Source organism: Phaenicophaeus curvirostris, chromosome 3 (assembly GCF_032191515.1).
Source record: "Phaenicophaeus curvirostris isolate KB17595 chromosome 3, BPBGC_Pcur_1.0, whole genome shotgun sequence".
In the NCBI taxonomy this organism is placed as follows: Eukaryota; Metazoa; Chordata; class Aves; order Cuculiformes; family Cuculidae; genus Phaenicophaeus; species Phaenicophaeus curvirostris.
In genome coordinates, this window is record NC_091394.1 from 78145129 (window position 1) to 78161223 (window position 16095).

Genomic DNA, 16095 nt, shown 5'->3' on the forward strand with positions numbered 1-16095 from the left:
AGACAATATATTTCTCCCTGTGAAAGGGTTTAGTAAGGTAGCAAACAAGTTTACCTTTTCCTCCTTAAGCTATTCTGTGAAGGAGTAAAGCAAAGTTGATACATCTTTGCTTATGCTTCTCATCTGATGTGCTGATACAGAAAAAAACCATGGCATAAAGCAATCGAGTTAAATAGTTGCTGGGTATGAAATTGCAGACAGTAACAACATAGACTTCAGGGCAACAGCAGATGAATATATGAAAGCCTAAGATGCAACATCAGGTGGTCAAAGTCACAGGAGGCAACTTCCTGACTAGAAATAAGGAACAGTTCCTTGTGAGAGAAGCAAGCAGCCACGTGTCCGACATGTCCTCGTTGCTATCAAGATGTGAGTCAGCAGTGTCATTGCTAGCTGGCCTGCGGTTATCTGCTACTACGGGTTAGATGCAGCTCTTCTGTTCTTAAATCCTAAGCTGCATCAGCTAAAGGGTAGAAAGAATTGTACTTTGTCTTCTGTAACAGAAAGATTGAGGTGTTGAGTAATGGAAGTGCTTTCAGCAATAGCCAGATCAGCAAAATCTGACTGCCTGTTTTGAAATGAGGTTGTTGCTGTTCTTCTGCAGACAATGGCCTAGATGACTTTTTTTTTATTGAGATGGGTTGTCTTTGAAGTCAGATCAAATGTATCATCTCTTGGTCAGTAAAGGACAACACAGCTGGTGACAGGGGTGGAAGGAATGTCCTGTGAGTAGTGGCTGAGGACTCTGGGTTTGTCTAACTTGGAGAAAAGGGGGCTGAGGGATGACCTCATGGCTCTCTACAGCTCCCTGAGGAGGAGAAGTGGAGAGGGAGGTACTGATCTCTTCTCCCTGGTATCAAGGGACAGGACACATGGGAATGGTTCAAAGATGCACTAGAGGAGGTTTAGACTGCACGCTAGGAACAATTTATTTACTGAAAGGGTGGTCAAACACTGGTATAGGCTTTCCAGAAAGGTGGTGGATGATGCCCCAAGCCTGCAGTGTTTAAGAAGCATTTGGACAATGCCCTTAACAACATGCTTTAACTTCTAGTCAGCCCTGAAGTAGTCAGGCAGTTGGACTAGATGATTGTTGTATGCCCCTTCCAATTGAAATTATTCTATTCTATTCTATTCTATTCTATTCTATTCTATTCTATTCTATTCTATTCTATTCCATTCTATTCCATTCCATCCTATTCTATTCCATCCTATTCTGTTCCATCCTATTCTGTTCCATCCTATTCTCTTCCATTCTACCAAAGATAAAATCGGTAAAGCTTGCAGCCTGGATCCATGGTCTGTATAGTCAGGGAAAGCAAGGAGGAAAACCCCCTGGTTTAGCGCTATAAATCATTATTTCCTTAGAGAAGACACATTACCAGTTTCATTAAAACTAGGTGACCAGAAAAGTAAGTTTGTTTTGATGCTGACTTGTCAAACATTGACTTGTCCTATACTCTTCTTGGGGTGGGGTGCAGTGAATTTTACATAAGTAGAAATGCTTTATTTCCATATATAACTCAGTTTTCTGTATCTTTTATGACTGAGTTTTGGACATGGGTGTGTTACAGGCTACTTTTTATGATAGTTTTTGAACTGCTGACAGCCACTAATGCTTTTGAAAATGATGGTGAATGACAGCAGAATACTTATGAATACTGTACTATCATCAACAAAATACCACAATTGTTATAGATGGTTTCTTCCTTGCTCTCCTTTGAAATAGTTGGCACGGGGAGAATACAAGAAGACACAAGGCAGGCTTTAACAGCTGATAGTCTAAATTATTGTCTCACTATGAGATTCCCTCAGCATTGAAACAACTCCCTTTACATTCAAAGAAGGAAATTCACTATATTTTCTTTTTTTTATATACTTCTTTGAAATGCAAGATGAAATGTCAAAAAATAGCTCATAGTTCATTACCTCTTCCCTTCCATCTTTTCCTTTGCAAGACAAGTCTTTGTAAAGAATGCATTTTTTTTCTGTCCACTGTGAAAACACATAATGTCCAAGCTGCTGCTCCTCTCATATCACTATCATCAGGGAAAGATGGAAATAAAAATGAAAAGGCAAATAAAAAGTTATCGTACATTAATGTTTTAAATGTCTTTGCTATCTGTCAACAATACTAACATATACTTTTCACATCAGTTTATAAGATACTGTAAGCCTAGGGGAGGTAATAGTTGTACTCAAAGTTCATATATTTTCTTAGATTAATATTGCTAGTAAACATTGCCCAGCTTTTCTGCATGACTCCCTTCTCAGAATGTTCTGATTTCCTACTTATTAGGAAATCATTATGAATGTAATTATACTATTGTAGCTAGTGAATGAATCTTACTTTAATCATACTTGTGCTTTTAAGTACAGCAGTCTCCTGGTCTGGAGAGCAGAACACAAAGTAGGCACCATCATGTTACCATGCATTTGCTGACTCTCATTTGGCCTAATGCAATTTTTCCCTTAGCCTAGTAAAATGCCAAAGTTTATTAATGTTGATTAATACTGTTCTTCATAAACTTTTCATGCAGCACAGTTTGATTTTATCCGAGGAACGTCAACTAGTATCATGGGGAGCTGTTTCACAGGAACAGTACTAGGAAATATCAAGTAAGAACTAATGATCTCAATACACAAGAAAGAAATTTTTTTGCAATTAGACTTTAGCTTTTGTGACTCTAGCGCCTTATGTCTCTGAAGTATAAAATGAACTTTCACAAAATAGTGGCTCCTTTCTTCATGTACTGGAGCTAAACGTGTAATGAAAGGCTGTTTGCTTAAATAAAAAAAAAAAATAAAAAATTGCCCGTACCCTTGTGCTTTTAGAAACAGTGCTACGACTTCTGCCTTTATCCATTATTTGAATTAATTGAACTTCCTGATTAATTTTCAGGTCATTTGACAGATGTAAAACCCAGATAGGTAGATTTCTAGATAGAAAATACCATATGCTAAGCTATAATTATCATCTGTTTCATGTTTTCATTATTAAAACTGCTGTATTCCAGGTCTGTGGGAACTAACCTTAGCTGAAAATCTAAACGGCTAAAGACCAGCTGCCTTTGGATTTTGCGGAAACCGAGTGGTCAGACCAGTGTTTTCTTTCTTTCGCCAACAGAGAGGCCACAAATTCAGCTGGCTGTAGTGAAATAAGGATCTTGGTAATGGGCTGGTTTCGCACGGATGGATGTTACCTTGAGATCTTCCTGCTCATGTGATACTTCGCGAAAAGCTCGAACAGTTCTTCTCCAGCAATGCCCCTCTGCCTCCAAAATCCTCTTTCCTTATTTTTCTTCAAAGATCAATTAAACCCCATCTTATGATAAAGTCTGTGAAAAAGTAGTCATCTTCCACTTACTTACTGTTACTACCTTTGTCTTATTGTTGTCTTCTCATTTCAACCCTCTGCATTAATCTGACTTACCTGCCCACTGCATTTTGTCTGCGACCCTCTGAGCTTTCTGTGGCAAGAGACTGTTTCCTGTGATATTTTTTATAGCAATACCTAGGCACTAGATTCTTCATTCATGCCTAATATTTCTAGGCATCACTGTAATAATAATAATTCAGGATATTATTATTACTTCTAATAAAGAAAAATGAATTGAGAGACAGAATCACAGAATACAGTCCACTTAAAAAGGAGGAAGGGGCAAATAATAATTTCTGTCTTGCATAAAATCAGGAGATTTGGGACTTCCAAGCTGTCACTACAGCAGGAATGAATAGATTTCTGATACCTGGTACTGGATGCTCTGTACCAACTCTGAAGGACAATCATATGACTGAATGAAAAAAAAATTACATGTGACTTAAGAATATTTGTATTTCCTCTGAAGCAGCTTGAGTGTCAGAAATGTAGGTAAGAGGGATTAATAGGCAGCAAGCAGGAAAAGCAGCAGTGCATCCGTGTCTTGCAGGAAGATGCAATAAAGTTCTGAACACCTCCTGTGCCAATGTAAGCCCATGCTTTGTGTGTTGAATACATTGGATTTTGAAATCCATGTTGTATCTGATAACTCAGAACAGTTAGAAAGAAACCAGTGTCCAAGCTGGGGGTTATTTTAAATACCAATGAAGGTATTAAGTACCAATGAATGGCCTGTGAGTGACCAACAAAAACAGACTGTTCTATGATTTTGGTAGGATTCTTGAAAATTAGTTGGACAATTGCTACACTATTCAAAAACTCTTTAACTTATTACTGCCAGGACCTGTCAGAGTACAGGTATTAACTTATTGCCCAGTAACTTAAAAACGTTGGTGCTACAGGTCAAGAATCAAACGAATAAATAACCAAGGAACTCTCATTACACAGGAATTTTTAGCTTCTTTCAAAAATTCTTCCTTTGAGTTTCAGCTGACTAACCGAACAATAAAAATCGAATTGTCAAATTCAGACAGAAAATAAGGAAGTTTAAGAACCTGTAAAGACTTGTACCTACACTTTTAATATAGTGTGTTATATGTCACAGTTAGCTCAGTCAGACTAATTCAAGCTAAGCATGCGAACAGAATTGCAGGTATGAGACACGACAAAGCTTTTAGAATTGATAATATTTATGATCTTATGAACTATATGTCTATGTGTAATTGCTCTGGTCAAAATATCCCAAGCCATAAGTTCATCAAGTATCCCATTCATAGAATCATAGAATAGTTTGGGTCAGAAGAGACCTTTAAAAGTCATCTAGTCCAAACCCCTGCAATGAACAAGGACATCTTCAACTAGATTAGGCTGTTGAGAGTCCTGTCCAACCTGACCTTGACTGTTTCCAGGGATGGGGTATCTTAGCACTCTTCTGGGCAACCTGTTCCAGTGTTTCACCATCCTCATCATATAAAAAATTCTTCCTTATATCTAGTCTGAATCTACCATCCTTTAGTTCTAAACCATTTCTCCTTATCTTATTGCAACAGGCCCTGCTAAAATGTCTATCCCCAACTTTCATATAAGCCCTGTGCAAGTACTGAGTGACTGCAGTAAGGTCTCCTGGCAGCCTTCTCTCCTCTAGGCTGAACAATTCCAAATTTCTCAGCCTTAAAATAGAAAACAATCTAACTGATCTGAGCTTTTCTTAGGTGTTCAGCCAGCTGTGCTTACAGAACACCTGTATGTCAGGGCCTCTCCCACATCACATTTCAAAATATAATCTCAACAGCCATTCCTCAGTCCACTGAGAGGAGGAAGATCGATCTCTTGACACACAAGCTGGTTTAGGAATAAGGCTGAAACTCCTCCACATCCCCAGCAACCACCATGATGCCCATGGCAAGCCCTGACTCCTGTAATCCGAAAGATTTTTGCTGATGGTGTTTCCTAAGCATGGAAAATGTTTGGAAGCAGGTAGGATTAAGTTGTACTCTTCAGCACAACAGCCTTCCTCCTTCTTCTGAGTCTGGGAAGATACTAATCAATTGCGTGGAGAGGAAGGAAAAGGGGCTAGCTAAAGTACCAATGTTTTTCAATCTGCTGTAGCCTGATCATTTACAGCAGTGAAACTGGGAGGGGCTATTTCATCAAGTACAGTAGACACAGGTCTACAGGCAGTACCGTGTAAAGTATTGATAACCCTCTTTTATGAGAAATTAGAGTAGCAAATAAAGAAAATAACTTTTACCCATAAATATCTAGCATTCTTCAAATCACTTATGGGGAAGTATCCAACTAAAATAAATTTGCTTGTAAAAGAAAAAAATAGCCTATAGAGTAAGCAAAATCCTCCTGAAATAAATCAAATGAAAGTGTGAGTGACATTGTAAGATATAATTAGCTTTCTCAATTTAGGCAGGGGAAATATTCAAGACTGAATCAGTAAACCAGTCCATGATGGTTTGATAGCACTTAGCATAGGACCTTGGAATCACAAATTGTTGCAGTGTAAACTTTTGTCCTTCCTCAATAGGAATTTGAGGAGTCCCTTGTGAAATGTCTCCAGGAAAAGTCCTACAGGACACAGTTCTTGCTGTTTACACATCTGAGTTGATCCAACGAGAGTCTGAGCACTGGAGTTTTCCTACCAAGAACATGTTTTTCATTTTCTCCATTCACTGATCCATAACAGAGTACTTTAAAGTACCTTTCATGCCAACTACATAAAGATGTTTCCAAGTGAATGTTTCAACTTGGGACGAAAATAATGGAAAGAATTAGTTACACTGGATTTCTCCCTTATACAAAACATTATAAAGCAGATGTTAGCGTTACCTTTTCAGGAATAAATTACACTTAGCATGCTTGAACGATGAATCTACTAGCTCATTTGCTCTTGCAGTTGCTATGAGGAAGGAAATGGGAGTAAGTATAATGAGACCCTTAGTGAAAGGCCTTTTGTGGTGATATAATACCACTGTTTCCTTGGGAACCCCTCTTGTCTAGCAGAACTGGAAAGGAACAGGAAAAAAAAAGGGTGTATCAGAAAACTTACATTAATAACCCTGCTGGTGTCAGTACATTAGATGACTTAGAGAAGCCACCAAAAGAAAGTATCATGTACCCTTGATATACGACTGGAGTGAATTTCATTTGCAGATTATACAGTGGAAGAACAGTTCGAACAGAAGAATGCAAAACAGGGAAGGGAATCTGGTTTTTTTCAGAGTATGATAGTGAGCTCGGAACAAGAGCTGAGATGAGCAGGAAAGGCAGGCACCTGGGGACAAGTGAAAGTGAGGGCCAGAATCTATAGGCATTTCACTACGGAGGGAATTACAAACAAACACTCCTTAAAAATAGGTTTCATAAATGATCATATTACATGATAATAATTTGTCTTGTTGGTTGATTGTGGATTATTGTTGCCATCACTACTCTGGAGTAGGCAGTGTGTGCTGTAGGTGTATTTTCATCAGTATGTCATCTCGGTAGTGTAAAGAACAGTAGCAGCACAAGACAATTCTGTGCAGGCTGACAGGAATGTGAAGAAATAAATAATGTTTCTATTTAATTGTAGGAAAATGTGAGGCATGATACGTGGAACTGATGAGGGGAAAGGAAACTAGAAGCATAGAAAGCCCAAGCTGAGCCATTTCTTCAGTGAGTCACAGATGTCTTCTGCTCTGAATCTGTGTTCTCTTTTCAAAGCAAATAGCTAGGTAATATATGGGGATTACAGTTCCTGCCCCTAGATTTGTTTGTTTATAGTTACACGCTTAATGGTACAGGATTTGGTGGGAACAGGGAAAATATCAAGGAGAAAAGAAAGCTCTTGAAATTCTACAGTCATGCTGAGAGCAGGTATTTATAATTCGTGGACGACAAATCACAGCCGCATTGAAATGATTACAGAAGCAGGCATTGTAAATCTAGAAAGGTCAGAGGTAAATATCAATCAGAAAGAAATTCAGATGAGTGAAGCAATGCACAGAGAACTGTAGTTATGTCTTGCAACCAAAACTACGGTCAGAATACTGTCAGTGTTATGGTTGAGACATGGCATGTAACATATTTGAAACAACTGTGTAACATGACAGGGTGAAGAGATTACTTTTAAGTGGTTTTGTTCTTTTTAATTATTTTTAAAAGCGATTAAGTGATTTCTCTCTTTCCTCACTTCCTCAGGATAAAATGTAGTTTCCCAAAGGGATCAATCCAGTTGAGTCTTCCATTCAACATTTATAGATTGACAAGGACTGCACTGTCTTTGGTAATCTGATGACACATGATTCTACATTTCCTCCTCTTTTTGACTTAGATGCCAGATTTATCTAGTGCCTGGAAGAAACAGGGAACTGGGTGAGAGCCAGCTGGCTTGAACCCAGTCCAAAAGGTGAAGGTGATGACTGGAAGAGCAGAATGCTTTGAGGACTTGATGAAACTCACCTAGTTTATTTTGCAGGGATATTTGCTCAAATATAATATGCTCAGTTTCTATATGATGATTTGTATATAATAATAATATACATAATTTCACATCAAGAAATGGAACAGACTGCCTTCAGCTAAGAATGACAATGATATTTTTTTAGACAAAATTAAAGTTTTATGAATATACGTGCATGACAATAGGTATGGATTGCTACTAAGACTTGCTTTACCACAGCCAACCTATCATGTCCCTCTTCCAGAACTTGTTTTCCCATAGGAATTGTGCCTTCAGCCTAACACTGCATGCAGAACTCTTTGGCTAGTGAAGGTACATCCTAGAATTTATTCTCTGTGGAAATAGAGTTAATGAGGACCAGGATACTTTCAGGTAGATGACTTTTTTCTCAGGGCTTTTGTACCCAGTTATAAGTTGGTTTCATAGTTGATTAGAAATAGCACATCTCCGGAAACGTGTGACCTGTGGCAGAGGTTTCAAACTATTGAAACTAATCTTTACAAAATGACTTCATTATTGCTACATACAATTCCATGATATCCAGGATTGGTGTGAAACAGGTGTTATGTCCCATAATGTGAAATAGTAGCAAGTGGAACTCTACTATCTACAGAGAAACTGAAAGCCCAGACATCCGAGTTGATCTTCAGCATCCTTGGATGGGTTATTTCCACTTTATTTGGGTTGGATGGCATTTGGGGCACAGTTCATAAATTATCTCTTGTCATCCAAATGACTGCTCAGGTGGGGGATATGTAGGTAGCAAATGCATTTTGTGAGTGTTATTCCCCTGCTGCCTGGTTGCCAGGATGGGAAGGGGCCTTCCTCCTCCAGCCTTCCCTCCTCGGTGCCACATTCCCGTTCTTCTGGGTTGGAGGAATCAGCCCAGACGGACACGGGGGGTGAATTTCACACCTCGTGTCGGTGGAAGGCACTTCAGCGGGATCAGGGCACGCAGGGATCGCGGGAGAGCGGCTCCGCCGGGGGCCCCGCTCGCCGGGTCTCAGCCCGAGCCTTCGCCGGGACGGGGCTGCGGCCGCGCTCCCGGAGCGGTTCCCCCTCGCCTTTCCGCCGCCCCCTCCTCCTTCTCGCCCCTCGGCCGGCCGGTTCTCTCCCCCTGGGGCTGCTCTCGGGGCCCGGCGGCCGCGCATCCTCTCCCCGCCCCGCCGCCTCCATCCCCCGCCGCGTCCTCCCCGCGCGTCGCCGGCGCGCTGGCTCCTCCTTGTCCTTCTTCGCATGATTTTTATCGCGTCCATATATATATTTTTTTTTGTGTGTGCGGAGATAAATAAATAAATAAGGCCCTGGGCCACCCGCCTCCCTCCGCCCAGCCCGCGCGGCGCCGCTAGGGGCGGCAGGCGGGCCCCGCGCCGCTCGGGGGGGCGGCGGGGCCGTGCGGAGCCCCCTCCCGTGACCGGGCGCTCCGCCATGCGATGGCTTAGGCGGAACCCAGCCCGCAGCCGACAGGGCACCGGCCGAGCGAGGCGGCGGCGGGAGGCGGCGCGGCGCGGCCGGGGAGCGCCCGCGGCCCCCTCCTCCGCGGGCCCCGGCGAGGAATTATGAGCCGAGACCGGCGCTCGCCAGCAGCGGCGTCCCCCGCCGCGCGCCCCGGGGCTCCGCTCTCGCCCGCCCCCCCGGCAGCCTCTGCCCCCGTCTGCCGCCCCCCCGCCCGCCGCCGGCTTCGTCCCCGCTCTCCCCGCCGGGCGCTCGGGGTCGGGATCATCTCGCTCGCGCCCGGACCGCGGCGCTCCCGCGGCTGATCCTGCCCTCCTCCCTCTCTCGCTCCCCACCCCGCCCCCGGCCCTTCCTCTCCCGGCGCTGCCCTCTCCCCTCTCCGCTCCCCCCCTGCTCGCCCCGCCGGGGCCCCGCCGCCCCCCGGCGAGCCGGCGGCCGGGCGGGCGGGTGCGAGGTCGGGGCCGCCGGCCACCCCGCCCCTCGCCGGCGGGGCCGTCGTTCGGCCGCCGGTTGATTCCGGGCTATCGATTTGTATGAGCTGCTCCCGGCGCCGGCGGCGGCCGCTCCCGCTGGTGCCGCCGCGGCCGCTGGAGTCAGGGCAGCGCTTCCCGCAGCGCCGCCGAGCTCCCTCCAAACATGTCGGCTCCCGCCGGGCCCCGGGGCGGCCCCGCTCCTCCGGCGGCTTCGCAGCCCGAGATGCCCGACCTCAGCCACCTCACCGAGGAGGAGCGGAAGATCATCCTGGCCGTCATGGACCGCCAGAAGAAGGAGGAAGAGAAGGAGCAATCCGTGCTCAAGTAAGGGCGGGCGCGTCCCTTCCTCGTCCTCCCGGGCCGCGGAGGGTCCCTTCCCCGGCCGGGCAGGGAGAGAGGAGCGGGGCGGCGGGCGGGGGAGCCTCGGGCGAGTGCGGGCCGCGGGCGGGGGGCTCGGAGGGGTCGCTGCCGCCGCGGGAGCGGGCGGGGCCGGGGCCGGGAGGCCGCCTGGCCGGCACGGCGCCGCGGCTCGGGCTCGCCGCCCTCCCCAGCCGTGTTCGGCGGGGCAGCCCGGCCCTGCGCGCCCCGGCGGGGGCGAGGCGCCCAACATGGCCGCACGGGTGCCGTTCTCACCCGGCGTGTGCCGCGGCGAGGAAGGCGGCGTGGGTCGAGGCGGCGGCTGGCGCCGCCGGAGGGGGCGGATCGTCGGCATCGGGCCCCGTCCCGGGGGCGCGGCGGGCTCCGGGCCGGCGGCGGCGGCCCTGCCCGGCGCTGACGCGACAGCCCGGGGCGGAGAAGGGTCGCCGGGGCCCGGGCTCCGTCCGCCTCGCTGGGTGGGTTTGCCGCGGCCGCCATCTTCCCCCGACAACGTGTCTGCCGCCTGCCCCCACCCCGCTGCTCTTTCCAAGCGTGAGCTCCGGCGCCGGGGAAGCGGGGCGCCGTGCCGCCCTGCCGGCGAGGACATGGGGGGCAGCGGAGGCCCCGCTCCAGCCCCGGGAGCGGTCCGGTACCGCACAGCTTCAGCCCCGGGAGCTGTCCGGTACCCTAGTTTCAGCACCGGGAGCTGTCCAGCGGCCCTGATCCAGCCCCGGGAGGTGTCCGGTACCGCGGTTTCAGCACCGGGAGCTGTCCAGCGGCCCTGCTCCAGCCGCGGGAGCTGTCCGGTACCCTGGGCGCTGGGGGGTGAGGAAGTGTGATGTTTCCCCTTGTGCTGTGACCCAGCTGGGAGGGGGAAACTGGTGTTGTTGGAGCTGCGGGGGTCCTGCTGGCACAAGCGGCATGTGCTGTGTCCTTCCCTGGCCTGACTGGGAGGCTTCTAGTAAACTCAAGAAAACTGTTCTCCCTCCACAGCAGAGTAGTCAAGCTGACTTCTAACAGCTTGAAAATAAGCGAAGCTACTACTGTCGTGGGCATGACTTCTATGAGTACTGTGGAGCTGAAGCGCTAAGTGATTTTTTCAATACCAAAATTGATATTTTGTCCTGGACACGTTAATTGCAGCTGGCCCTTCACACTGAGTACCTGGAAGCTATCTTCTAGGCTTTATTTGCTGACTTTGGAAGTCTGTTTCCAAGAGTCATTGCATTGTTGTTAGCACCATAATGAAAACCTCAGATATCTCTGTGTGACAGCTATTAAACTCTGAAGTGATCACCTAAAAACATTTCAATGTCTGCTTAAATTTTTCTTTTTTTTTGGGGGGTAACATTTTGAAGATGGCAGTGTAATTGAGCAGTAGAAATAAAGTGCTTTACCTCGATTTGTACTAAGTACCTTTCAGTCTCATGCTGTACGTTTTACTTGCTGTTGTGATACTTTCATTTTAATGCAATTTAAACTACCTCATATTGCTAAATTGTGTGGCATATTAAAATAACCGACCATATTTGTCTAACATCTCTGCATTCTTAAAAATCATTAACAAAGAATAAATTGGAAAATTATTCAAGTTGCAGTTTAAATATATAATAATAGCATTACAGTTTTAAAGAAATCTCCTGGCAGCTTTTGTTGTAGATGATTATATTTATGATCGAGTATAAATAATTATTTCAGTATGATGCTAGAATCAGAGCAAACTGTTAAGCTTACAAATGAAAAGTAAACTGTTCTCAAGTAATGACAAGGTAAAACCAGCTTAAGAAATGATACAGACTGTTTTCATTCGTAATGTTCAGAATCCTGGAAGCAGACAATGGACAAAAGGAAGGTCTTCATCAAATTGAAAGATAAACTATAAACTTCATGTGGGGTTTGGTTTCACATTATGTGTCACTAAAGCTTCTTCTAGAGTTCTGTGTAAGCTGTGAGGGAAGTCGTGTGTTGTAAAGTTTATGCAGGAAGGATAGCCTAAAAGAGCTCTCTTAGGGAAATAATGTTGTCAATGGACATTGCATAGACGATCCACAATATTTTACAGGATACTGAGAGGTGATCTAGTACCACATGGATAAGTCACCAATTTCTTTTTTCTTAAAGTGAAGTGGCTCTTTGAACAAAAAGATACATATATACAGATTTATTAAGCACAACCCTCTGCCAAAGTCATGCCAGAGCTTGTTCTGCATTTCTATATAGATAATACTGAGTTTAATTCTCTTGGCAGTTGTTTCTCTTCTGTCAAAAGAGGAGAAAGAAGAAGACCCCCCCCATCTGTATTTATGTTAATGAACTGCTGTTATTGCATAGAGATAAATATAGAGCTAAAACTTGCAGTCCTTGTTCAAGTGTAATTCTCCTCGAAGGCAAACTCCTTTTGAAGTGGAAGGTATTTTTGTCTGACTAAGCAATAAAATTGTGTCATTTCATTCCATGGAGAAATATGTGAGGTTAAAAAAAAAGATGCTGAAAACAAGAATTGATGTTATCACAAGAACTGTTCAAATGTTGTAGAAAGGGGCAAGCATGGATTTTCCCCCCCTTTTTTTGGATAATTTATGCTGATTGAGTGTCAGTATGAATGGCCAGTCCCTGGGCTCTACTTCCTTTCTCCATTCTATTTCTATTTTGTGCTTTTCCGATTCTTATGCTGTACCCATCATTGTGGTATTTGAGCATTTTCCAAAAGTGCATTAAGTAGTGTGACTCACATCTGTAATGTGGACTATATTTTCTTTTCCTTTCACTCCCTGAGGTAACTATGTGTGGATTTAAAATAGATACATAACTTCTCCTTATGCTTGTTTTACTCTTTTTGGAGAAAGGACATGCAGATGGTATTGGGTTGTAATCTGTAGCAACTAGTAGTGATCAGGTCAGCATGAATTCTTGCCAGGATTTGCTGGAACATGATGGCATGGAAAGCAGAAGCTGTCCAGATTTGCTCTCTTATTTGGCCTGGTTTGGTCTGTGAAAGACGTCTAGCTACAGCTGTGAACTCTGTTACTGTGGTGAAGCTTCCTCTTTAAAAAGGAGGATGGGCAGCAAACTCTGCTGCTTTGACTGTCTCTCTTCTGGAATTTGTGGGACCCTTGGAGTGCATTTTGAATGTCATGTACTAGGAAGATGCCTTTTTGACAAGGTTATCAAATGTATATTTTGTGTAGTATTTAATATGCCTAATGCATGACACAGAGTGAATTCTTTTCTGTACACTAGGTGTAAGACCTTCTCTGCTGTAACAGGAATATTTATGTATTTTCTGCTTTTGTCTTTATGGGTGTTTTACTTCCATACATGTGACATAGAATTTTGATGATACCTTTTCCTTTACATTCTGCATCCTTCCTCTTATAAACTCTAGTTTTGTGTGTGTAAATTTTCTAACAGATTTTAGATAGTACATTTCCTCTATATGGATTGATTTATGGGACTAGTTTTGTGATTTCTTATGTGTAATTTGTACTTTATTTCTATATCAAAGGACTGGCTTGAGAGGATGCACACAGAAAAAAAGATTTGTAGAAGACACTAGTATGCTGACACTATTTGTAAAGACTTACGTTTCAGCCTGTGTGATGTGCATATGCACTTTCTACTTGGAGTATCATGAGTTTTCAGCTCCTTTGCCTAACTGTTCTGAAGATGAAATGCTTTCCTTGTAAAGTTAGACTTACAGCTCTGAAAATTGATGCATTTCAGCTTTTCATGGATATGAACAGTTTGACCCGGTACAAGACAAGTTTTGCCAAGAGAAATTTCATTATGAAATCATCCAGCTTTTCAGATATTTGCTAAACATCACAGTTTTACCATGAAGCCCTTATAAATGATCTTTTATATGTGTATGTGGCTGAAATCAACTGGCGTTTTCACCTGTTTTATCAGAGGAGAAGAAAGATGGAAACCTGGTGGGCTAGCTAGAGAATGTTGGAATAGCTAGAATAGCCACTGCTGTCAAGTCCAGAGTTAGCTTTAGGAAGGTGTGACTGACTGTGGGCTTGAGTGTACTCAGTTGCTCTCTGTCCATGTTTGCACAGCCGTGATAGTAACTGGTAGCTGCACTGACTGAAACAAAAAACGTAGACCACAGAGAAGTTAGACTATGTGGGCTCTGTATAGCAGTATGGGTAAGTGAGATGTGGGGCAGGGTGCTGGGCTTCGAGGAGAGGAAGCAACAGATTCTTGTCTGTGAGTCACAGCAGTGTAAATATTCACCTCACAAAGCTATTGTACTGCTTTGTAAAGAATTATCCTAGTTTATAAATAATCAACTCTGATTTACACTGCTTTAAAAGCACTGTGTGTTTAAGATTTGGATATTGGGGCTGGGACTGGAAGGATGACAGAGATGTAGGTGGTGATTATTTGGTTTATTTTTTGAAAATAGAGATGTACATATGGGAATTTCCAAAGTTTATAGGGTAATACAAAAAGATTTGGTTTTGGCTACATAGTAAACTAGGATTCCAGGCAATGTTAATTGTTTGAGTTATGTTCCCTTCCCTTCCCTTCCCTTCCCTTCCCTTCCCTTCCCTTCCCTTCCCTTCCCTTCCCTTCCCTTCCCTTCCCTTCCCTTCCCTTCCCTTCCCTTCCCTTCCCTTCCCTTCCCTTCCCTTCCCTTCCCTTCCCTTCCCTTCCCTTCCCTTCCCTTCCCTTCCCTTCCCTTCCCTTCCCTTCCCTTCCCTTCCCTTCCCTTCCCTTCCCTTCCCTTCCCTTCCCTTCCCTTCCCTTCCCTTCCCTTCCCTTCCCTTCCCTTCCCTTCCCTTCCCTTCCCTTCCCTTCCCTTCCCTTCCCTTCCCTTCCCTTCCCTTCCCTTCCCTTCCCTTCCCTTCCCTTCCCTTCCCTTCCCTTCCCTTCCCTTCCCTTCCCTTCCCTTCCCTTCCCTTCCCTTCCCTTCCTCTCCCTCCTCCCTCATTATGTGCTCCCTTCTAATAGTATCATCTCCCCTTTCTTTTGTTTTAACAGTTTGTACTGTGTCTCGGGCATCTCTCAAAATTGTCATTGTTCCTTACTCTTCCCTCTTACCACACACTTACATATTTTATACTGTAGATAATACTTGCCAGGATGTTACCATTTGCTCTTCAAGAACGCCCAGTGCTTACAATTGTTCTGTCAAGCACCTAGCACACTTTTGGGCACTGCCTACAAATAATAGCAGCAGCACTTCCTTTGAGTGACTAAGCAGAATGTATTTGGAGATTATACAGACTGGCAGTTACACCAGCTACTGGGGTTGCTAATGTTGAGTATAATTTCAGAAGACTACAATAGTGCTGATGTTCCCGCATTCAAAAAGTACAAGCAGGATGGGTTGGATATAGAAAGACATCATACGCCCACCCCCAAAATAGAAAAGCTGATATAGGATTAGTTAACAAAAAACCCAAAAAATAGCTATTTAACACCAGCTGGTACGTGTTTTCTGAGAAATATATCTTGTCAGATACACCTGTTTTTACACTGCTTTGAAACAAAAAAAGAAGAAAACATTTAATTTTTCATCTTAAAGACAAGAATGTCGACCATATAAAAGTACTGGGACTGTATCCTAGAAAGCAGTGACTGGGTGAAATACAGTGGTCTGTGGAAGTGAGTTTAGGAGGCTGAATGGTTTATTCTGGATTCTGTCTGTATACATCTGTGGGCTGGAAAATGTCTAAATAACCGAGAATGTCAAATAATTGATTTTTCCATTGAAACAACAGCTTAATTAGTATATGAATTGTTAGTGCAAAAATACACAGAAGGTTACTACAGAACTGATATAAAATGTGTTTTTATGCTGCCAATGAAGTTTTAGGATACTTGCAGCATATTCAAAGGAGACTTTATTGCTTTTTACAACTACCTGAAAAGAGATTGTAGCGAAGCAGATGTTGGTCTTTTCTCCCAACTAACAAGTGGTAGGACAAGAGATTGCCTTGAGTTGCACCAGGGGTGGTTTAAACTAG

General features: G+C 44.3%; 1 protein-coding gene across 50 annotated transcripts in view; it reads left to right on the forward strand.

Moving 5' to 3' along the window:
- Positions 1 to 9867: 9867 nt before the first annotated feature.
- Positions 9868 to 16095, forward strand: part of RIMS2 (regulating synaptic membrane exocytosis 2) — a 465641-nt gene continuing 459413 nt past the window's right edge. For all 50 annotated transcript variants that reach the window (XM_069854488.1, XM_069854498.1, XM_069854512.1 and 47 more), the window contains exon 1: positions 9868 to 10084. In XM_069854488.1, coding sequence (XP_069710589.1) covers positions 9924 to 10084 — 161 coding nt within the window. In that variant the 5' untranslated portion in view covers positions 9868 to 9923. The remainder of the gene's footprint in view (positions 10085 to 16095) is intronic.